Source organism: the organism of the source record quoted next, unplaced genomic scaffold (assembly GCF_019419815.1).
Source record: "Pyrus x bretschneideri cultivar Hongxiangsu unplaced genomic scaffold, Pyrus_bretschneideri_v1 Contig6, whole genome shotgun sequence".
NCBI classification, from domain to species: Eukaryota; Viridiplantae; Streptophyta; class Magnoliopsida; order Rosales; family Rosaceae; genus Pyrus; species Pyrus x bretschneideri.
Genome location: NW_025999798.1, coordinates 9,530,354 through 9,554,763, shown reverse-complemented (window position 1 = coordinate 9,554,763; position 24,410 = coordinate 9,530,354). Strand labels below are relative to the sequence as shown.

At 39.6% G+C, this 24,410-nt stretch overlaps 2 protein-coding genes across 2 annotated transcripts; both read right to left on the bottom strand.

Annotated features, from left to right (window-relative positions):
- Positions 1-2,087: 2,087 nt before the first annotated feature.
- On the bottom strand, positions 2,088-4,948 carry LOC103934163 (heavy metal-associated isoprenylated plant protein 33). The gene is made up of 3 exons (XM_048572296.1): positions 4,508-4,948; positions 4,288-4,363; positions 2,088-4,129 (listed from the first exon to the last, which is right to left on the bottom strand). Exons 1-3 carry the CDS (start codon positions 4,535-4,537, stop codon positions 2,508-2,510), a joined length of 1,728 nt encoding a protein of 575 aa, XP_048428253.1. The 5' UTR covers positions 4,538-4,948; the 3' UTR covers positions 2,088-2,507.
- Positions 4,949-13,980: 9,032 nt separating this feature from the next.
- Positions 13,981-17,882, bottom strand: LOC103934164 (probable E3 ubiquitin-protein ligase LUL4). Its single transcript, XM_048571952.1, is given in 4 exon segments — positions 13,981-14,229; positions 14,231-14,251; positions 14,567-15,077; positions 17,150-17,882. Coding segments are annotated over 4 exon segments (1,269 nt in total). The 5' UTR covers positions 17,824-17,882; the 3' UTR covers positions 13,981-14,166.
- Between the last annotated feature and the right edge of the window lie 6,528 nt (positions 17,883-24,410).

Sequence of the window (24,410 nt, the reverse complement as noted above, 5' to 3'; positions counted from 1 at the left end):
CGTACTACTCGCTTAACTTCGGAGTTCCCATGGAACCCGAAGCTAGTGAGCTCCCAGAAGGCCTCGTCCTAGGTAGGGATGAGAATATACATTTAAGGATTACTCCCCTGGGCGATGTGGGATGTTACAATCCACCCCCCTTAGGAGCCTGATGTCCTCGTCGGCACACACGCGGCCAGGGTTAGGCTTTGATACCAAATGTCACATCCTGGCCCGGGACGGATCACTTCCCAGGCCCGCTCCACCACCATAGCACGATATTATCCGCTTTGAGCCCCCAGCACGCCCTCACGGTTTTGTTTTTGGGAACTCAAACGAGAACTTCCCAGTGGATCACCCATCATGGGAATGCTCTCGCACGCTACTCGCTTAACTTCAGAGCTCACATGGAACCCGAAACCAGTGAGCTCCTAGAATGCCTCGTCCTAGGTAGGGATGAGAATATACATTTAAGGATCACTCTCCTGAACGATATGGGATGTTACAAAAACTCTTACCATAATAAGCTATTAAAGCAAACACAAATTATCAAACAGAAGTCATTGGTTGCAGCCAGTTAAACTTTAAAAAAATCCTACTAGACTTTAGTTTATTGATTATGCTACTAAATTAGTAAATTAGTAACCCAAAGCTTGACCCAATTAGTTACTTGCTAATTAAACTTTTGCTTCTCGTTAATCAAAGTTTTATTATAATTATATGCAAGGGAATGGTAAGCCGAGGGGAAACAGACAAGTACTTTTGGGAAGGTACACTGAGCTTCCCATCAATCGCTGTCTGATTAGACAGTGGCTGATGGATGGAGCTCGACGACGGAACAGCATGGCAGCATGGCAGCATTGCAGCAGCAGCAGTCCTCCACTATCATCATGATCATCATGTGACGAATCCAACGCATCCAACACATCATGTTTGTGTTATGGGGGCCACCCTCCTTCATCTTCTGCTCTGTTTGTAATTTTTTTTTTGGTGATTCTCTTTCTTCCCTTCTTTCCTGTGATAAGACGCAGACCTGAATTTCTGTTCGAAGTGTCAACGCCGTTAGATTTTCTCCAAAATGTAAAGTTGTTAGCTTGTCTTTGTCAACACCTTCTACACTTTGTTTCTTCCTCTTCTCATTTTACCCGATATACACAGAATTTACAGTCCATATTTCAAAACCACTCCCATTTTATTTATTTTTTGAATTGATTTTCGCACCGTTTTTGTTAGTCTGTCGCATATGTTTATTTATTTATAATTATCAGATTAAATAAATAAAAGAATTGTTATTTGCACTCTAAAAATCTCATTCTACACTTCAAACTTTCTATATTATGAAAGAAAAATACACTTGAAAGAAATGTATAATGAAATTTTTGAAGTGCCAATAACACTTCCCAAAAATAATAGATAAAATTAAGGAAGAGAAACAAATGTGTTTGCTTATACTCTCCATTTTTTTTTCTAGCTTTGGAAATGATTAGAGTGATTTATATACTCTCTTTTATCTTCTTCAAATCTCTACCTTAATTACGACTCTTGATTTGTTTTGAAACAAATCATTAAAGAGAGTACATAAATCACTTTTTTAATGACAGTAGGGAGAATTAATGAAAAAAAATAAAAGTAAAGAAAAAGGAGACATGAAATGTGAAAAACACTAATCACTGCTATTTACATGTAATAACTCGTTATCTTTAGGGGAAAAGTATTTCTTGAATATAACCCTAGGACATATGCATTAAAAACTATCTTTTTTTTCGGGGTCAACTATCTATGTATTGTTAATTTATACAAAATTTTCTTTTCTATTCATATTTTAATTTCAATTTTAATAGAAACACTCTGAAGGTCTGAACTTTGAAATTTGATCTCATCGCATTAGAGAGAATCAAATCAATGATTCTTTTATCTTTGTAAACAGTGGCTACTAGAAACAGTGTTGAAGATTGCAGATTTCCACTAGCCCTACTCATTTAGGTGGACCTACCACCCAAAACATCCATGATGTCAATCACATTGAAGAAAAATTTGTACAAAGATGATGAGCAGAGCCCATGAACAATTCTGATCAAATAAAAATAAGAGAGGATTTGGAATTGAAATTATGAGAGAAAATGGGCAGAGAGAGAGATGTGGCCTCCCCTTCTCTTTTCATCTTATTTTTGCTTCTGCAACTTATAAACATATATAAACATCCTCATAAAAAACAGAGACAGCAGAGCAGAGCAGAGCATTATCTCCTCTCCCTCCACTTACATCCCCATCTCCTCCCCTAATTACTTTAAATATATTATCTATAAATACTCCCTATTCTTAATTAAACCCTAATTAACTTGGATTAAAAGGTAAGATGATCAAAGATGGAAAAAAAAAGGAGAAATTAAAAAGCATTTCCATGTATAATATGGCATCAGATCTTAGAACCATTAACTGCAATCACCAGAACCACGACAAACTCAGCAAATTAACCCAAATCAGCAGCTGCAGGACCAATTTTCAGTCAATTGTTCGTTTTTTATTTTTCACATCACATTGCAACTTGAGGTGTTCTCATCACTGAAGAAGTGAGTGTATGGTTCACCAGCTGGAGGAGGAGCGTATGGGTATGGATATGGCGCCGGTGGGCCGGGGGGCATGTAGTTGACAGCAGGTGGTGGCCTAGCATACATCATTGGTTGGAACCTCTCATTGCCCATTGCCCTTTGCTGGTTCATCACAGCCTGCAAGTATTGTTGTTGTTGGTAGGGGTTACCGGGCATGGCCTCAGGCCCAGCTCCTTGGAAGTACCCTCCGCCGGCGCCTCCTCCACCACCGCCATTCATGGCACCCGCCGGAAGGCCTTGAACAGCTGGAATGTTGCCCATTTGGCTCATAGGCATGCTGCCCATTGGCCCCATTCCCATGTTCATGTTGCCCATCTGACCCACACTAACTCCAGGCATGCCCTGAGGACGCCCACCCATGTTCTGAAAAGCATTGTTCATAGCTTGAACTTCACTCATTCCTCCTCCGCCGCCACCACCACCTTTTTTACCCCCATTGCCATTGTTCATGCTCCCATTAGGACCCCCTTGACCACTGTTTCCATTCTTGGCATTTCCCCCACCACCATTTTTGCCATCCAATGGAGAGCCCCCACTTTTGCCTCCATTCTTTCCACCCCCGCCTCCTTGATTGTGGTGTTGGTCTCCACCACCGGCACCGCCCTTCTTTCCTGCACTTCCATTTTTACCCTCATTGTTCCCACCACCAACAGGCACAGGCCCACCACCACCTCCTCCTCCCTTCTTCCCATTAACCACAGCACCACCTCCATTCTGGGCACCACCATTCCCGCCACCACCCTTTTGGGCGGCGGCATTCATCATCTGAGGATGGTTCCCCTTCATCATCTCATTCATCATCCCCATGTTCGGAGGCATCCCCTGGCCGCCATTGCCCATCACCACAGGCTTCCCCTTTGTGTGAGGATGATGGGGCTCATCCATGTCATATTCAAACTCATCGTCGTCATAGTCATAGTCATCATCGTCATCAAGGTCATCGTACTCATCGTCACTCAAATCCTCTTCCTCCGGTATGTTGAACTTCACCGCCTTCTGGTTCGGGTTCGGGTTCGGGTCCTTGAAACTAAGGGGCATTTGCATGCCCTTCAATTGTGGCAGCTTCACATCTTGGAACCCCTTCATTTGCTGGAGTTGCTGCAGCTGGAGTTGCTGCTGGAGTTGCTGCAGTTGCTGCTGCTTGAGTTGCTGCAATTGCTGCTGCTGAAGCTGCTGGTTCTGCTGCTGCTGAAGCTGCTGGTTCTGCTGCTGCTGAAGCTGCTGGTTCTGCTGCTGAAGCTGCTGGTTCTGCTGCTGCGGTTTCTGGCCGCCTTGTTGGCCGCTCTTTGGCTGGTTGTTAGCACCGCCGCCACCACCATTCTGCCCGCCTTTACCGCCATTGTTTCCACCCTTGCCATTTTCAATTTGCATGTTCTTGAACTGATTAGGGAGGTTGCTCTGGTTGTTGTTTGCCTTCGGAGCGCCCCAAAGCACTGCATATTTGCCGGATTTTGCAAGCTTCTTAATCAGAATAGCAGGGTCCACATTTCCGGAGACCGTCACCTTCCCCTGCTCTGAATCTATGTCGGTGGTGAAAACCCCTGTTCAAAAATTAAAACCCAAAATTAACCAACAAAATTTCAGAAAAAGATGCAAACTTTGATATTCGTATCACACAAAACCAAAAGGGGAAATGTGATTCATCACAAAGAAACATTTTTGTGACCGAATTTAAAATATGGGTTGAAATGGAGCATACCATCGATTTTCTGCAGAATTTTCTTTACTTTGTGTTTACATCCATCACAGTGGATGTTCACTTTGAGAACACATTTCTGCATGTACAGATAACCCAAAGAATACAGCAGAGTAAAAAGAAATATTCACAAAGGTGAATAAAAAAATAAAAGTAAAAAAAATAGAGACATTTGAGTTCAAATGAAGCAAAGAATTAATAACAAGAGAGTGAAAGAGTGTACCTGGATCTTCAAGAACTCTTCTTTACTCATAATCACAGCTCAAATGCAACAAATTAACACAAGGTTACAACTAATAGATCTAACAAACAGAAGCTACAGAAAACAGAGAGAGAGAGAGAGAGAGAGGGAGGTGAAATTACAGGAGCTACGGAAAATGGGTTGTTTCCCGTTTCTTTTGGGGACTTTTTCCTAGCAAAGAACACAAAGAGAACAAATGGGTCTGCGTTTCTCTAAGCAGAGAAAGTTTAGAACCGACAAAGTTTCAGTCTTTGTAGAGAGAGAGCGAGAGAGACAGAGAGAGAGAGGAAGGGAGAGAGAGGAGCTCAGAAGAAGAGGTGGGTAGACATTAAACTCTAATGGGTATCTCTGCTTCCTGTATTTCAGGGTTAGAGAGAGAGAGAGAGAGAGAAAGAGGAGTGAGCTAAAACAGAGAGAGAGAGAGAGAGAGAATGGTCCCTCCTCCAAGGCGTTTTCTCACTCTTTATTTTTGGGGCTTTATTATTTACTGATATTATTGCTATTTTATTATTTCTCTGCTCTGCAATTTGGCTTGGCTCGGAAGCTAAAAGAGTGATGGAGAACTGAGGGAGGAGGTTGAGTGTTAAATAGTGATGGTGAATTGAAAAGGGTAAGATTTGGATTTAATCCTTGATAATTATTATCAGCGGATGCGGATGAAAACTGTGTCAGATTTTCCTCTCCCAAAAATGGGCGGTACAATAAATAACGCCATTAAATAAGACCTTCTCTTTCGTTTCGTGTATATGCTTTTGCTTTGTGGACGGGAAAAGCGAGAACTTGAACTTGGCAGAAACATTTTTACCTGACCACCTCTTTAAAATCGACTGGATTTTGAGGGTTTGAGTGAATCCAATGCCATTGAGTGAGTAAATTCCTCGCAACGTCAACTTCTTTTGACATAAATCAACCAATGGCAGGGATTTGTGGTGATGCAAGAGGTCTTAAAAGAAAACAAAATTCACACAAAAAATTTGAGAGGCATTTTATCAAATATATAATTGGGTAAAGTACAAAAAAATATCTCAATTATTGGTGTCACGACACTTTCATACCTCATCTTTTAAAATTGAAAATGGCATACCTCATCTTACGAATTTGTGTCAATGTCAGATCTCCGTCAGTTTTTCTGTTAAATGCTGACGTGGCTAGAAACGAGACCCATTTTTATTAAAAAAATTAAATAAATATTTTAAAAAAATTAATTAAGTATGAAAAATTAAAAAAAAAACAAAACAAAAAAGCAAAAAAAACCCATCAACCCGTGTCCCCCCTCCCCAAAAACCCAAATCCCCTTATCTGAGTTCTCTCCCACCCAACCCTCTCTCTCTCTTCTCTCTATCATCTCTCTCTCGCCACTCTTTCTTCTCTCTTCCTGCAACCTACATCCCTAAAATCCCAAAACCCAGAAATCATTCCCACCCGTCCCCCCCAACTTTCCTCTCCGATCCACCGACGACAACCCTACCTCTGTCGTTGACTCCAGCGATGACAGCCATGATCCCTAATCGCCCCCAAACCCTAATTCTAGCCACAACCTCCACAACAACATTCCCTTCTCTTCCTCGCCCTTGAAGTCTGCCCCTCCGGCGATTTGCGAGAGAAAAACAAAAAAATAACAACAACAACAATCCTAATAGAAAATCTCTCCGTTTTTCCCAGAAAATACCGAGATTTTCCTAGAAAATCAGAGGAGGCGTGAGAAACAAAGAGAGAGTTGTGATATGAGAGTGGCTCTCTTTGGTTTGAGTTTCTGATAAATGGTGTATATAGGCGGGTCGGATGAGGAGGAGAGAGTGGAGGTGAAGTCCATGGCGATGGGTTATGAGAGGGCGAAGCCTCTACACAATTTCAACTTGTCGTGGTATTTGAAGTGGGGGAACCAGAAGCACCTGTGGTGCCAGAATGAGAGCTCCGAAGCCAACGGCTGTGGCGGGGAAGGGTCTGGGGTTAGTCGGCGATTGTCGGCTCAGAGGATTGAGAGCTCGCTGGCGGTGATGACTCGGGTGGGAATGGTTTCTGGGTTTTGGGATTTTAGGGATACAGGTTGTAGGGAGAGAGAAGAGAGAAAGAGAGTGAGAGAGAGGGTTGGGTAAGGGAGAACTCAGAGAAGGGGATATGGATTTTTGGGGAGGGGGGACACGGGTTGATGGGTTTTTTTTGGTTTATTGTTTTTTTTTTAATTTAATTTTTTAATATATAATTAATTTTTTTAATAAAAATGGGTCCCGTTTATGGCCACGTCAACATTTAACAAAAAAAGTAACAGAAAAACTGACAGACGTCTGACATTGGCACAAATTCGTAAGATGAGGTATGACATTGTCAATTTTAAAAGATGAGGTATGAAAGTGTTGTAACACCAATAGTTGAGGTAGTTTTTTGTACTTTACCCTATATAATTTGCTTTTGGCTTTAAGAAAAACTCAAATATTGAGTTTAAATTATGTAATTTAGCCAGAGGAAGGCCATTAGACTAATCTTAGAGACATACATGGGTGAGATGAAATTGATGATGATAAGTTCAAACTGCAATGTTATATAAAAAATAGAGACTGACTTCAATACTTCTATGTAAAAATTAATAGGAAATAAAGTTAACCGTAAATTTAATATTGAAATACGTCTTGCACTTATAGTTAGGGTAAACAAGTTTTGAATTAGAGTCAATCCATGTCAAGATTCTAAAAGGCGCTAGGAGCTAGTCAGACAGCGAACTGTGGCCTAACGCCTAGGTGTCTAGGTACCCTTTCTTATTTTTTTAAATGCCTGAGGATTAATTGTAGTGGTGGCTAGCCACTTAATGCTTAGGCAGAGACTTTTAGAAGATTGATCCATGCTCTTGATGAAAAAATAGAATAAGAGCTCCCCAACCCTTTCCCAGCTAGAGAAATCTTGTTCTGGAGACTGGTCGTATTACCTGAAAAATCATGGAAGCGCACTTAATCCCCTCACTACGACTACAGAGGTAGAGCACGATTTCCTCTATTCCATATTAAGTTTAATCGGATGTTACAATATATACATAATCATATCCTAACTCAAAAAAGATTACATACTAATTCGACTTACACGTATTATAAAGTTTATGATTGGATTCTACACAATTAAGTACACATCAAGTGTACTGCAAACACATTACATTGTAAACTCTAAACCCAACACATTTCATTTAATTTGGTCAACTTGTACAGTGAAAATACTCATATACAATGTAACATCAAAATACATCACTAGAGACTAAAAAAGAAAACCGACCTTAAAAAGAAATATATTTAAATTGATAAACAAAATCTTACTACCTCTTAAAGGTGTACATAAGAAGATAATTATGGTAAAAAGATTACCACCTATTGAGGATTTAACGCGTGTACATAAGAAGCTCGAGTTGACACATTTCAAGAGGCGTGGTCTTGAAATTTTCGCTTAGCAGAGAAGATACATATGTCGAGGTCATATGCTCGCTACATATAGTACATCACAACATGCCGTTTTTCTTAGCAATGATATTAAGTCAAAACGGCTTGGCAAAGCTCACACCATTCAAATATAGCTAGACGTAATGAACAATTACCCCATCATGGTTGTCTTTGGGTGAATAATTAACATTGGGATGAATTCATTAAAAGCCCAGGCCTGCAAATGCTTCTTGGCTATAGTTAGTTGAAGCACATGCCCAAACAGATTTAAATATCATTTTTGGCAGCTAATAGACAGCAAGCCTATGATAAAAGTGACAAGGGGTCGAGGGCAACTTACCCTCGGTAAAAAGTACTTTTCTGTGGCATGGGTAGGTAAATAACAAAACCAGATGATGACTCACCTTGCTTCATAAGCTATCACTAAAAATGGAAGGCTTGGACACTTGGGCAAGAAAGTCTATAAAAGCAACAAGGAATGTAGAAGAAAAGACTCTCAACGCACTCAACTCTGAACTTAACAGCAAAAAACGAAATAGCTTTATTGTAACATCTCACATTGACCAATGAAGAGGCAGTGATGTGCCTTACATGTACATGCCCACCTTCATTTAGCATGAGGCCTTTTGGGAGTTTATTGGCTTCGGAGTTCATCGGAACTCCAAAGTTAAGCGAGTTCGCACGAGAGCAATCTCATAATGGGCGACCTACTGGGAAGTTGTCGTTTGAGTTTCTAGAAACAAAATCGTGAGGGCGTGGCCGAGGCCCAAAGCAGACAATATCGTGCCACGACAAAGCTGAGACTAGGATGTGACAGAATGGTATCAGAGCCACTCTACCGTGTGGTGCAAGTGTGCCGACGAGGACGTTGAGCCCCTGAAGGGGTGGATTGTACATCCTACATTGACCAACAGATAGAGGGTAATGTGCCTTCTATGTACATGCCCACCTCCATTTAGCACAAGGCCTTTTGAGAGCTCACTGGCTTCAGAGTTCCTTGGAACTCCAAAGTTAAGCGAGTTCGCACGAGAGCAATCTCAGGATGGGTGACCCATTGGGAAGTTCTCGTCTGAGTTCCCAGAAACAAAACCGTGAGGGCGTGGCCGGGGCCCAAAGTGGACAATATCGTGTTACGGCGGAGCCAAGACTGGGATGTGACAGAATGGTATCAGCGCTCTGCCGTGTGGTGCGAGTGTGTCGACGAGGATGTTGAGCCCCTAAGGGGGTGGATTGTAACATCCCACATTGACCATCGGAGAGGGGGTGATGTGCCTTATATGTACATATCCACCTCCATTTAGCACGAGGCCTTTTGGGAGCTCATTAGGTTTGGAGTTCATTGGAAATTCAAAGTTAAACGAGTTCGCGCGAGAGCAATCTCAGGATGGGTGACGCACTGGGAAGCTCTCGTCTGAGTTCCCATAAACAAAACCGTGAGGGCGTGGCCGGGGTCCAAAGTGGACAATATCGTGTTATGGCGAAGTCGAGACTGGGATGTGACATTTATTTTGTCTACCTCTTTCTTTTCAAGCATTAGGACCACTGTAGAAAAGCTCTTTTTTGTCAATTTTTAGAAGCTCTGCTACGATTTTCTTTTTGTAGTATTGAATCCCTTTTGTAAACCTTGGTTATATTCTACTTTCCAAAAATATATGTTTTGTAAAACACAAGGAGAATGGTCTGTGAGGAGACAAACCTTGCCCGCCAAGGTTGTAACCTTGCTCTAATCTCCTACATTTGCATTTATATACAGTAGATCTAACTTTTATGCATCTTATTTGGTCTTTATGTTCTTTTCCATTGCTTATTGTGGGGTTTTTTGTATATTTAATCCTATCAAACTAACTACTCTTATTTCTATATTGTTAATAAAAGTTGATCGCTGAGGAAAGCACCTAATTAAACATGAACTCCCTTATGAATGGACATACGATATTCAAATAAAAATCCTTGTTTACAAGGCAAGAAAAAGAACTTGATATAGACTTAACCCATCTGTAAACAATCCCAACGAATCAAGAAGTCTAAATGACTTGCAGCGCAAGCAACTAACGAATCTAATAACCAAAAAGATAATATGTTGAACAAAGATAACAATGGCATGCTCAGATCTATATTAGTTTTGATTGTGAGCTTTGGAGCCTAATAAATGCCCCATAAAGGCACCATTCAAACTAATTCTACACTTATGCTGCAGTCAATCAAGCAACGAACTTTGCCCGACAGGCAAGACAGAGGGAGTTGTGCGAGGGACAATCTAGCCCGAACAAGTTGAATAAGGAATGATCCTGCATAATCAACAACAAGATAATAAGGGTAATGCTAAAGAGACTAAATTTGTAGACTAGATCGTGGCTTAATTATAACCATGTTGGTTATACTCAATGTGGTTCTAAAACAAGACTATTAATTGGCACTTATTGTCACGTCTCCCAATGTCAAACGCATGATGCCTTCATGGGTTGGATTACAAAATTCAAAACTGACAATCACGTAACGCCATGCGTGTCTTAGTGAATCACCTTCAAATTTAAAATTGCCACTACATAAATACTTAGTCATCGACCTTTAAGATGTAATTATTCATGTACCAAGAAATTTAGAGCTTACATATTTATTTAATCTACTACATCTATCTTAGGGATTATAGAACTTGGTTCACACCACATAGTTGTGACAAATCTAACTTGTCTATCCTTTTCTTAGTTGCAAAGACAGTCGAGTAAATTATACGCGTGTGTAAAAATCATTCTCCACAATAACAGTTCAAAATCATTATGAATTTGAAACAATATTTTATTTTCAAATACATAAACAAATGTAAATAAAAATTGTTTAGAAAATTGAATCAATTGGTAAACTGGACTAACGAAGAAAATTCTGAAATTGCTCTATTAATCCAAAATTTTAGATACTGTTTTTAAATGCCATTAATTGATAAAAAGAACATAAAAGTATGTGAAAGAGACTAGCTTAAATTCCACAATCCAATTGCTAATCCCCCATGCAAAAATATCATATTCCCAAATGGTGGAAATAATTCGACGAAAAAAAAAAAAAAAAAAAAAACTGTTATTAGCATTCCAAAAATCTCATTCTACACTCCTCTTAAGTGTATTTTTTTCTTCTAATTATAGAAAATTTGGAGTGCCAAATGAGATTTTTGGAGTGCTAATAACGATTTCCAAAAAAAAAATGATGGAAATGAAAAGAGTGTAAGTATCCTTTTCTACATGTATCATTCATTCTCCCCAAAATTGTTTGCTAGTTGATGCACCAATTGGGCTAAGGGTTTGGTTCAATGGAAGCTCCATTATTTATGAAATGTGGGAAAATATGGGGGAAAAGGAAAAAGTGAAAGAAGCTTTTTACAATATAAACTACCTAAGATTTTGGTATTTTCCACAAAAGCAGTGATCCGTGGTGAAGAAATTGTGAGTATTGGCTGTCACAGAAGTTTTTTAAAGAAAAATAGGTAGCTGTAGATCAAGTTAACAGCAATTAGGCAGAAGAAAGCTACTGCAGAGGGCCACAAGCAAAGTCCTCTCCTCCTCCTCCTCCATTGATGCAGATGAACCATGCTTTGCTTGCTTCCGGGTAGGTTTTTTCATGAGTTTTGGACACTTGTTTCATGAGGTTACCAATCATTGATGTCCTTAGAAGCCTGACGATGAGGTGAGAGAGGTGACAATAAAACAAAACCCTAGTGGCTTTTTTCCCCCTTAAGCTTTTGCTTTTTACCCCTTTGGAGGGGTAACTTTACTAGTAAAAGGATGTTTGAACGGTGAGAAAAGGTACCTAAACCAAATGGCTTAGTTTCCGGTTCTAATTCAAACGAAGAGGATTGCTTTTGAAGCATTGATTGTGTTTTTGAGGTGACTTGTGGATTAGGTAAAGGTTTGAACTAAACCATTGACAAAAGTGACACTCATAAACAGGCCAAGATCTGCCTTGTCATTGGTTGTAATCCCTGTTTCTCTGTCTCTCATATCATGAGACTTAGCTACGCTAGAATCCCTCATAAACAATGGAGATTGTGACCGGTTGTATATTCATTTGTGTATATTAATCTAATCATGTGAAATCTGTTTTGTAACTAGTTGTATATCTCTATCTCTAGTTGTATGTGTGCATATAACTACCTCTCATTACGCGGAATCTGCTTCGTAACCAATTGTGTATTTACATCATCAGTTGTATATCTGCTTATGTTTATCTCTCTCATGTGAATTCTGCCTTACAATCGGTTGTATACCCTCTTATGATGAGATAGATAGACAGACCCAAAAGAATATACAACTGGAAATAGCTAAGAATCTCAGGGAAAACATATAGAAAAAAGGGTGAAAACTATTGTGGGGTTTTCAATTTCCATTTAGCCTCCATACACAAAGAGACGGTGATCAACACGGCAACACTTGAAAGCAGAAAGGTCTAAAATACAATGGGGCCTTTCAACTTTGTTGAAATTTGAATGATGTCAAGCGGGTAGCTCAGTAGCCTCTCTTATAAATGTAACATAACATCATTTCAGCGTGAGGGTTTTAAAAAGGAATGACTTGGGCGGCCAAGCAATGCCATTGCCATTTATGCAGAATTTGTCACATGAAGCACCACATGGCCCTCTGCACAGAGAGAGAGAGATTTAAGGTCGTCATTTATTAGATTTTTGCCTGCAAACCAAAAAAATGCTTGCCAACCCACTTGCTCTCTGCAAACGCTTTTTACTCGTTTCAACCCTTGATTTTTGTGTGTGGGAAAATAATGGAGGGGTGGATGCTAAGAAGTTGACTTTTGACACAATGATTCGTCTGTAACTTGGAAAATTACCATAAAAATACAATGTGCTTCTGCAGATTATGTGAACGTAATAAGTAAGATTCTAACAATTTCGATCAGAAGTCCGTACGCAATGACAATAGTAATTAATGAAATTTGTCACAAAATTTCTTTGTTGTTCTTTTTCAAACCAGAAGAGAAAAAGGAAACCAATTCTTTGCACAAGTGTTTCGGAACGATATCAACAAGTTGCAGAAGTGAATATACATATATACAGTGCTTAACAGACTGCAACAGACAACATTATGAAGGATGCAGGATATACAGAGGAAAATGGGTGATCAATATAGGAGTTCTATGGCTCACATTTGGTGTAGGCAAATAGCAATGAATTATACAGAGGTACCCTTAAATGTAAGAATACAAGGTGACGAGGTAACGCATGAAGTTTTGTATGGTAACAACAAAACAGCTGGTGATTTCATAAACACTGCTTGGATAATCTAAGCGGGATATTACCAGCAATTTGTAATGTAGTTAAGGGAGGTTAATAAAGTAGGATTATGACACATACGAAATAAAGGACTCAGACCAAATACAGAAAGGATGTTCAATAAGATGCAAATTGTCCCACCTAAGCTTTATAGATTCTTAAGTTGTTCCTTTACACTCTAACTTCAACGGAAAACATTCCCTCCCAAACTTTTTCAGATGTATCCCAGAGTGAAAAAAGTACTTCCTTGAGACACACAGAATGTTTGTCCTTCTAGATGTCCCAACCTAGAATGTTCTTCATTCTCTTCCTTGAATCCATATGTACACATAAAGATATATGCATCGCATGTAAAGATATCATAGAGAATTGACTAAAGAAGCGGAAAGTTAACAAACACATGCCTCTCCCGCTTTCTTCTTCTCCCCCAAAAAAAGAAAATGGTGAGGAGTGTGGAGAAAAAAAGCATGGAAATTGATAACTTGTAAGGAAATACTGTAAACCTCATAAAATTCAAAAAGTTATTCAAACATCGCCTTGAATATGGAAAATGAAAAGATGAAGGCTCCTTAAATGTATACAAGCTTCAGAAAACAATCAAGGAAATCAAACCCACAGTTTTTACTTATTTGTTTTTTTTTTCTTAAATTCTAAACAAGTTGCCTGTAGAGGGAACCATTGAAGAGAGCTTGCGGTTTGCACACACCATGTGTATGTATAGTAGTTAAGAAATTTCAGTCTTTGAGGATCAAATTTGAATCATCTATGTAAAGATAGTCACATGAATATTAGAAAGCAACGTAGCAATTACAATATACAAAACAAAACAAACAAAAATGCCTTTATACAAGTGAAAACACACAGATAAAAAGAATTCGATAGTCATACCACAATCCACGTAGTATGGAGAAACAAGCATCTTCATTGCTCACTTTTATTTATCTTGATCTCTATAAGTTCCTCAATGGGTTGACGGCAGATAGGGCATTTATTGGATTGTATCCGCAATTCTTTTGCACAGTCAGTGCACATACACTGGAAAATACAAATGAAATGAGAATAAACAACTGTAGTCTTAAAAATTTAACCAAAGAAGCAGGATAACAAGAAATTTAACAGAAATCTAGTGTGGGACTATCGCAGATGCATTATTGGATGAGTCAAGCCCATCTGCTTGGATGAGTCTATTCACGACCACAAGAGACATCCTCGAGCACAATGGGCTTGAATCTTCCAGACCATCATTCTTTATAGATTTTCTAGCATATGGTATAAGTGCAGATTCTCCAGCATACTCTATGATAATTAGAACCCTCTCAATATAATTATGTATCTTAGACACATTCTCACCATATGTCGACAAGGTAACACAGCAGTGTCCTTAGGCTCAGTCATGCATATCACACATTCCTTCCCTGGTTCAGTGTCATCAAAGCTTTCCACTGTCGAGGTTCCTATTCCATATATCTCACGTAGCTCATACCGAACTTCATCAATCCACAGTATCTGCCTAATTACTTTCACTTGGAAATGGTCACCATTGTTCTTTTCCAGTACAGCTTGAGTAATCTGCATACGAGGGGAAGCATCTGGGGCAGGCTCACCAACATGCTCATCTGTTGAATCAGGTGACAAACATGTTTCAGCAGATATCACAAGGGGAAATACATCTTCTCCAGGTGATGGTTTTGAAAGATCATCCAACTCAAAGAAGCCTAAATCAATGCCTGTTCCTGAGGGCTGACGAAATTTTTGGCCAAGACCCTTCTGAAAGGGAACTCTCACCGGTATAAATGCTTCAGGAAATAGTGGAACAAACCTACACTCTGGCTCTTCCTTGGCAAAGTAGAAAACCGTGACGCTGTCAATAAGAAGACTTGATCAGAAAAAAGGAACGTGATATAGCCCTTAAGAAATGAAGACCACCTAACAATACTGTTAAGAAAATGGAAACTGTTACCAATAAACCATGGAGAACTAGCCATGGTCTTTACTGTTAGAAAATCATGACCGTGGCCAAATAGGCATGTGATGTAAGCAGAACCCACTTATTTTTTTCTATATACGGAAAACGCATAGGGTGAGTGCCATATACATGCACTACATATATAGCTGGCTCCACGCAAATGCTCAGCAGGAATATGCAGCAATCATAACACAAAATGTTTTACATAGTGCTACTTCTGGACAGTAACTCTTGCACTTAAGAATGCTAATCTCACATCAAATATATAGACAAAAGTGCAGACAAACTAAAGCGCCTACCAGCATGGTTTTCTGCATAACACAAGTAGCACTAACTCAAGAAAGTTGTATCCAAGCACTTTTGAAAAGCAAATTAAATATAATACTTCAATGAACAAGTCAGATATTTTATCATAAGTTCATAACTCTTTTTTATATGAGGATCAAAAGACTCAATTTACTGCTTCAAATTGCATTTTAACGTTTTTTATTTTTATTGTTATGTTTTTTTTCTCACACTGCTCAATTATAATTTGATATTTTTAAACCTCTAGACTGAAAGAAATGTGGATAAACAAGACATGGACTATAGCACCACTGGTACTAGAAACAGGGTGGACCAAATAATAAAGAGTTGCTTAAAAAAGAATTGCCTTACATGAAGCGCAAGAGCATATAGACTCAATTACAAAGATAAAACTGTTACTTTACATGATGATTTCTCAAAACCTATGAAATACTTGACGAAAGCTCTACGAAACAGTTTCAACATAGCTGCATCTTACTTTGGTAAAGATAATCAAATGTGAGAAGGTTCGGTTAGATGCCAGTATGACCCTCTTTTCTGTAGGATTAGTGAAGTATATCAAAGGTAGTATGACCTCCTAATCCAGAGTTTATCATGAAAAGCAGTAATCTGGAAAAACTGAAAGATAAGCTAGGCCCAAACAAGCGATTGCAGTAAATTATAGGGTTCTTTAGATATAGACCCTTGCAACTCTATTTTCTAGACAAGAACCCACCTAGATATATTCCTTCCTATTTCTACTTCCTCTTGAGAGCAGTGTTCAACAAACAAAAGCAAAAAAATTAAGCCTTTGTATATGATAGGGAACCTTCCTATGGGAGGAGGACCCATACCTTCTCAAGATAGAAAAAAAAAACCTAGAGCTTCAGGGTGCAGAGCTCAAATTTCTACCAAATAATTATACTTCACACACAAATGTGAAATTATTTGAATCATTGATTTGCCAGCGAACATTGACGGCCGTAGCTAATTTCTTGTTTATGTTCATATCTACCACTGTCATCCCCCAAGCGAGGAAACATATTAAAAGGCGAAATTCATGAGCTCCATTTGTTTTAAGAATTCCATCAACAATTACATCAGCTAAAGACTCAAATATAAGCATCAAGTAACAGTCGTTTCATAAGTCCCGCATCTTATTAAACTTTCATATGCTTAGATAATCAATATAATGGCAGTTTGAATTCAAATTGTTATGTATAACTCACAGAGTATTATCTCTTTACCCTTCTAATTGATCACATATGGGAACTTTATCCCACCTCCCCTAATTTCATCTGGTTCAGTACCATAGGAGCAACACTATCATTCCATTTTCATGGATATCGACAATGAATTCGAAAGCAGCATCATATTTCTCTTCCCTTATATCTCATTAACACGCACACTCTCTGCCTATTAATTGCTACGGAAATTCCATCTCGGCTAACTCAAATTCTTAAACTTAAGCTTATACTATTAAAGGTTTAATATTCTCAGGTCCTAAATGCCGATAACTTTGAGATCGAAACCCCATCCCATTTCTTGTCCACAACACTCAGCATGAATACAAAGAAAAGAATCTATCACAAGCTACAAGCTTCAAACATAGACATAGACATAGACATAGAACAATTCAAGAAGCAAAACAAATACAAAGAAAAGAATCCCAATTTGCTCACCTCCCATCATACATGGCGTCAAAAACGAAAGACACTAAATGCTGATCAGGGTTCAGCTCATCAATCTCAAGCCTCAACGTGTCCTTACGCACGTTGACATCGTTCTTAACCTTCTTGGCGTTCTGATGCTCAACGTAAGGCGGCGGAGGCGGAGGCGGAGGCCGAACTGCGGGCCACCCATTACTCTGACTGGCACCATAATTATAAGGCCGCTGGTAATTGTAATTGTAATTGTAACTGAAGCGCCCCATCATGGAATTCCCATGGTTGCAGGAGTTGTATTGGCCGTAGCTGTAATGGGTTTGCGGCGGCGGAGGCGGGAAAGGAAGAGGGTGGGTGGGGTAAGGAGCTCTGGGCTGCGGTCCTTGTGGAGTGTAAGGCGTGGCGGAATTGGCATATGGGTGGTTATTATTTGAAGTAAAAGAAAAAGAGGAAGAAGAAGAAGAGGCAGAAACCAGAGGACCAGGTGGCGGTGGAGGAGGAGGTGGAGGTGGAGGTGGAGGTGGAGGTGGCGGTGGCGGTGGCGGTGGAGAAAGAGAGGCATGTTCTGATGAGTAATAAGGATGAGAACTTGAGATGTAATGGAGTTGACGTGGCGGCGGTGGCGGCTGAGGCGGTGGTGGGTTTTGGTAATAGTTGTTTCTCCTTCTGCTGCTGCTCCATGAAATCCCCATTTCTGAGAAATTTGGGGAAGAAAAAAAGATCAAAGCTTTTGGGTTGTGAAATGTGAGTCAACAAAAATGGTGGGTTTTGGGGAGGCTTGGTCTGGAAACCGCGCGTCTAGACGACAACTGTAGGAAAAAGGAGAAAGGAACAAGATCGCGTTTTGTTCGCGTGAAGAGTCCAATTATTTGGGCTAAATTTTTTTCTTTGTCCGTATGGTGAGTCATTATTTTTAAATTGACCTCTATAAAAAAAAAAAAAAAAGTGTTAATTTTAATTCTGTTGTGAAGTTTGTTATCAATTGTAGTCCAAATTAAAATTTCTGTTAAAATCTCATCCACATGCAGGGGTAAAAAAGTCATTCCATTCTTTTTCCTTTTCTTTTTGGTAATTCCACTTTTTTTATAATCAACAAAAAAAAAAAAAAAAAAAATCTCTCCCCAATCCCTACCCTTGTTAGCCACATCAACAACGACCACCCACCACCTTCCCCCCTCTCTCCCACATAACACTAGCCATCCCGTCCACCACTGTTCTTCTTAAAATGAAACTAAATTTAATGTTTGCATAATAACTTATATTCTAACCTAAACGCGGTGCGGTACTTTGTGATTTTTTAAATCTTGAATTTGAACTTTTGGCTATCTTGAAATGAGAAAGTATAGTAATATGAACCTTGTAATTTTATTATTTATTTATTCTTTTATTGTAGCTCTAAAAGTGTTAAAAATAAAATAAAAAATTATGTCCATATGGCACTTTATGTTTGGTTGATGGAATCAATAAAAACAAAAATAACAATTTTTGTCCTTACAAATGACAGAAGAATGAGGAAAAAATTCAATTTGGACAATGATTGATAACGAATTTCACCACATAATTACAATTTATAACTTTTTCACCACATGAATCTATTTAAAAGTAGGATATCACCACAAGGATCACGAAAAAAATTTGACCAATTATTTGTGTATAAAAACGTTAAGGATACTATTTGCCACGGTTTGGGGTAATTCGAGGTTTATATAGAATTTTAGGTTGCTGACATATTTTTAAATTTTTTAACACTAATTTTGGTTGGTCTATGATTCAACATTTCTGACTTTGATTATTATTTTTTTTTTAAAACCAATGGATTCAATTCTTTCATTCGTAAGGTTGAATTGAATGGATTTGAAGGGATTAATTTCTGAAGGCTTTTCGTTCCATACGTGCGTCATTACGAGAGAGAAGCGTTTTTTTCAAACTTGGAACTTTGAATTAAAAAGAAACAAAAACACTATTAATCAATTAAGCTACAACATATTGCAAAATGATTAATTTAACATAAGCAGTTTCAGCAAACAAAGCAAGTAAATTTGTACATAATACACTTATTATTAGACATAGCAATTTCTTACACGACCCGTTAACACGACACGTAAACGATAAAAAAATAATGAGTTTCGGGTCAACACGATAACTAATCGGGTCATTATCAAGTCACACGATAAGAACCCGTTAATAATGGGTCCTTAACAGGTTTACACGAGAGTGACACGCAGGTAACCTGTTTTAACACGATAAAAAAAAGGTTATTTTGATGATTTTAATTTTTTAAACTACTATAAAATACAATAGATATAGTGGATATGTGTGTATTGTTTATTAATTATTATTCTATATAAATTTAAAAAAATTTAGTTTTATTTATTTATTTATTTGTTTTTATAGTATACTATAGGCAAAGAGTGAGAATAAAAAATTATAAAACACATTAAAAATAAAATATCATGTAATTTAAAAATACCAAACATATTAAAAATTATAATAATTAATTTACAAGTGCAAAAAATGTGAAAAAAATATAAAAATGCTCGTAATCACATCCTCTACGTTTTCAGGATAGGTACATCCTCGTTTGAATTTTTAAAACTATGCAAACCCTCATGAATAATATTTTTAAGGGAGTTCAAAATGAATAAAATTCATAATCATTAATATAAGTTTGAAAAATGTTAAAGCATATATCAATGCTCATGATTGTATCATTTACGCTTAGGCGATGGTTACATTGACACACCCCGACCGAGATCAGGGCGTGTTGGCCGCCACGCAGAGGTGACGTAACCATGTGTACGTGCGGAAGCTAATAAAATAATGAGAAAAAATACGAATAATTAAAAACTAGCATACAAAGTGATAAAAACCAGTGCTAGCATAAGTGAGACGCTAAGTTCAGAGCAATCAGTCTACAGCAGTCCAAAAGAGAAAGATGCGACAACAGTACACCCGAAGGTGACCCTACAATGGTGAGTGTCTGTCAGAAATGCCGGAAAAGCCCTCTGGGAAACCACCGAACCTGCTAGACCACTAGAACCTGGAGGGGCGCAAAACAAAAGCGTGAGTGGGCAAAAACAAAGCTTTTAGAAAACCATTTAATCAAATACATTCTAACCCCTCACCGTAAAACCTGTATACTTCCCAGAAAATAAATATACGTATAGTATATATGCCAAACATGCTCAATAATATGCCATGTCGAAACCTCATAATGATATGCAAGTGCTCAGGTATAATCATATCAATAACATGTAATCTGGCAGCCGGAGTCACCTAACGTGACCTGTACGGCTGCATCTAGAGCTCAAATATCAAACTCAATAACTGAACCTGCCCACGAGTCGGAACCACCTAAAGTGGTCTGTACGACAGGACTGTGCACCTAACTTGGATCCAAGCTGAGCGTGTGGTGCGGGAGGTGAACATCACGTGAAGGACTGTGCCCTACTCTGGGCGGGAGAACTAACACCGGGGTGCAGGTTATGAGCTCTCTAAGTATCTCGAATCGCTACTGAATGTAAACATGAATAACACTTACCTAGCACTTACCTGTGCGTCCACAACACCCAATATGCATATGTATATATATATATATATATATATATGCAACTACTAACGTAACCAACGATGCATAAATAACGATAATGTAATGCATGACATAACTAATAAGCATTTAAATCAATTTCTGGGAAAAATATAGTATATAGGTATATACGGAAAACCAAAAGCCCACTCACTGGTAAGTGGAAGGGTCGTAGCCCCCCTGCCTCGAGTGACCACGCTCGTCCTTGGGATACGTATCACCTATATGCGAAACAACTATAAAAACGTAAGTTTTAAAGCACATAACCAACTTCTCGTAATAACTTCTCATACATTGCTCAAATTGGACAAATGAATATACCAACGTGCTCTACACAACCTCAGGATCACACCCAAATTTTTAGAAAAATTTTCCACCGCCGCACGCGCCGGCCAAGGCACAGCCACACGCGTAGGCACGTGCCTGGCACGCTGACGGCGTCAACTGACGCCGTAAGGAATATTCCGTCAGTTTTGACAGATTCCGTTAACGGCGTTAGGAATATTCCGTCAGACTTGACGGAATATTCCGTCTTCTTCTCCGGCGAACCTCCGGCGCCGGAAAACTGGAAAAACTTCTAACTTCGATTTCTCTCTCGTTTTTCAACCATTTTTCGTGATTTTTGCACCAAAATGACGCCTAAAACTAGGAGAACACAACCATACAACTTTTAAGAGCCAAAAACTACGAGATCTTACCTGTCACCAAACTCCAAATCCGGCCAACTTTGAACACGGCGATCCCGACGTCCCATTTCTTCAAACGAAGCACTCCGAGACTCCTTGGGACACCACCAAGCTACCTACGAGCTTCATTTTCCCCAAAACGTAAGAAAATACGTTTGCATGAATAGTACCTCAAAACTGCCTTCGTGAAATCAACGTGAAAACAGTGATGATCTTACCTGAAAATGGTACAGCTGCAATCCCCTCAACCTCACGAGCTCGACCGTGGTCTTGGTTCCCTCGATCTGTGGGTGTTTAGTATGTTTGTGTGTGTGTCCGTACGTGTTTGAAGGAAGAGGAAGGAATGGGGTTCACGGGAGAGAGACAGGGAAAGGGACAGAGAGACAGTGAGAGTGAGAGTGTGTGTGTGTGTGGCCCAACACGTGCCAACACCACACAAAACACCAATAACGTGAAAGAAACGAACTAGGGGTAAAAATTTCTTTTCACACGTACGTTTTCGATATTTTCGGGACGGGATGTTACAACCTACCCACCTTATTAGAATTTCGTCCCGAAATTCAAAACAACCAAATAATGACCCCTAGTGGTCAAAGAACAACCGAGGGTACAAATCCCTCATCCGATCTTCTGTTTCCCATGTAGCTTCCTTGACTGAATGATTCCTCCACAAAACTTTCACTAAGTTCACCGTCTTGTTCCTCAGAACTTTTTCCTTCCAATCTAGTATTGTCACTGGTTGCTCGCCATAAGTCAAATCTGGATTAATCTCTAACGGTTGAGGAGGTATCACATGAGACGGATCAACAACATAATGTCGGAGCATAGACACGTGAAAAACGTTATGCACTCTAGCCAACTCCGGAGGCAACTCCAACCTGTAAGCTACCTCACCAACTCGCTCCGTGACCACGTATGGTCCGATGTATCTAGGACTCAACTTACCCTTCTTTCCAAACCGTACGACACCTCTCCACGGTGAAAGCTTCAGAAATACCCAATCGCCAACCTCGTACACTCTGTCCGTAGCATGCCGATCTGCTAAATTCTTCTGCCTGTCCTGGGCTGCTTTCAGGTTAGACTTAATTACCTAAACATTCTGAGTAGTTTCCTCAATAATCTCTGGACCCACTAAAACTTTTTCTCCAACCTCTGACCAACACAACGGCGTGCGACAAGATCTACCATACAATGCCTCAAATGGCGCCATGCCGATACTCGAATGAAAGCTGTTGTTGTAGGCAAATTCCATCAAATCCAACCGCTGGTGCCAAACATCACCAAACTGTAACACCGAAGCTCGCAACATATCCTCCAAAGTCTGAATAGTTCTCTCTGACTGTCTGTCCGTCTGTGGATAATACGCCGTACTATATAGTAGTCTTGTGCCCAAAGCTTCCTGAAAAGCTACCCAAAACTTGGATGTAAATCGTGGATTACGATCCGAGACAATACTCACAGGGACACCATGATACTTCACAATCTTCGAGATAAACAACTCTGCTAAGCGGCCCAAAGAATACTTCTCTCTCACAGGAATAAAATGTGCCGATTTAGTGAGCCAATCAACGATCACCCAAATGCCGTCAAAACCATTATGTGTACGCGGAAGCTTGTACACAAAATCCATAGTGATATTTTCCCATTTCCACTCTGGAACGGGAAGTGGCTGCAACAACCCAAACGGCTTCTTCCTCTCCGCTTTAACCTGCTGACAAACAGCACACCTGCTCACATACTCAGCTATTTCCCTCTTCATACCCGGCCAATAATAAAATGGTCGAATGGTATGATACATTTTAGTAGCTCCTGGATGCATGGCGTAAGCCGAAATATGTGCTTCATCGAGAATTTCTTTCTTTAACTCCGAATTATTAGGCACGAACATCCTACCCTCTTGCATCAACATGCCATCCGAATCATGAACTCTGAGGTCTCTCCTCCTTCCTCGATCTCGAGCTTGAATTAGTTCTTGAGTCTCTCTATCAGCTGCCTGAGCTTCAAGCACCTGATCAACTAAAATTGGCCTAACTTGGAAATTAGCAAGTAACGCCACTTCTCGATCTTCTGCTTTTAACCTCACTCCTGTAGAACGTAAGTCCTCCAAAAGAGGAATACGACTAGCGTACAACACATTGATACTGCCCTGAGACTTCCTGCTAAGTGCATCAGCCACTACGTTTACACGACCAGGGTGATAATCAATCGTGCAGTCGTAATCGCTGAGCAATTCCATCCACCTCCGTTGACGAAGATTAAGTTCCTTCTGAGTAAAAAGATACTGAAGACTCTTGTGATCTGTAAAGATCCTACATTTCTCCCCATAAAGGTAGTGTCTCCACAACTTCAACGCAAAGATGATAGCGGCTAACTCCAAATCATGTGTAGGGTAATTCAACTCATGGGGTTTCAATTGTCGTGAAGCATAAGCAATCACCCTACCATGCTGCATCAACACACATCCCAGACCATTCAAGGAAGCATCGCTATAAACCTCGAAATCACCACTATCGTCCGGGAGTGCCAAAACAGGTGCATGAGTGAGACAATGCTTCAACTGCTGGAAACTCTGTTCGCACTTGTCATCCCACTCAAATTTAACGTCTTTCCTCGTTAATCTCATCAGTGGTAAAGCAATCACAGAGAAATCCTTAACAAATCGCCGATAATACCCCGCCAAACCAAGGAAACTTCTCACCTCAGTGACGGTTCGCGGTTGCTCCCAACTCTCCACAGCTGCAACCTTCTGAGGGTCCACCAAAATACCCTGAGCAGAAATGATGTGCCCCAAAAACGCAACTTGGTCTAACCAAAGCTGGCACTTGCTAAACTTAGCATACAATTGGTGTTCCCTCAACCTCTTCAATACCAAAGTAAGATGTCGAACATGCTCCGCTTTCGACTTAGAATACACCAGAATATCGTCGATGAAGACAATAACAAATCTATCCAAGTATGGCTGGAACACCCGGTTCATTAAATCCATAAAAGCAGCTGGTGCATTCGT

Excerpts from the sequence above, each read along its gene's own strand:
- LOC103934163 (XM_048572296.1), bottom strand. The coding sequence starts at position 4,537 with ATGAGTAAAGAAGAGTTCTTGAAGATCCAG. Across the intron at positions 4,364-4,507 it reads AAGAGTTCTTGAAGATCCAG|AAATGTGTTCTCAAAGTGAA; the intron begins GTACACTCTTTC and ends CTGTACATGCAG. Across the intron at positions 4,130-4,287 it reads AATTCTGCAGAAAATCGATG|GGGTTTTCACCACCGACATA; the intron begins GTATGCTCCATT and ends ATTTTTGAACAG.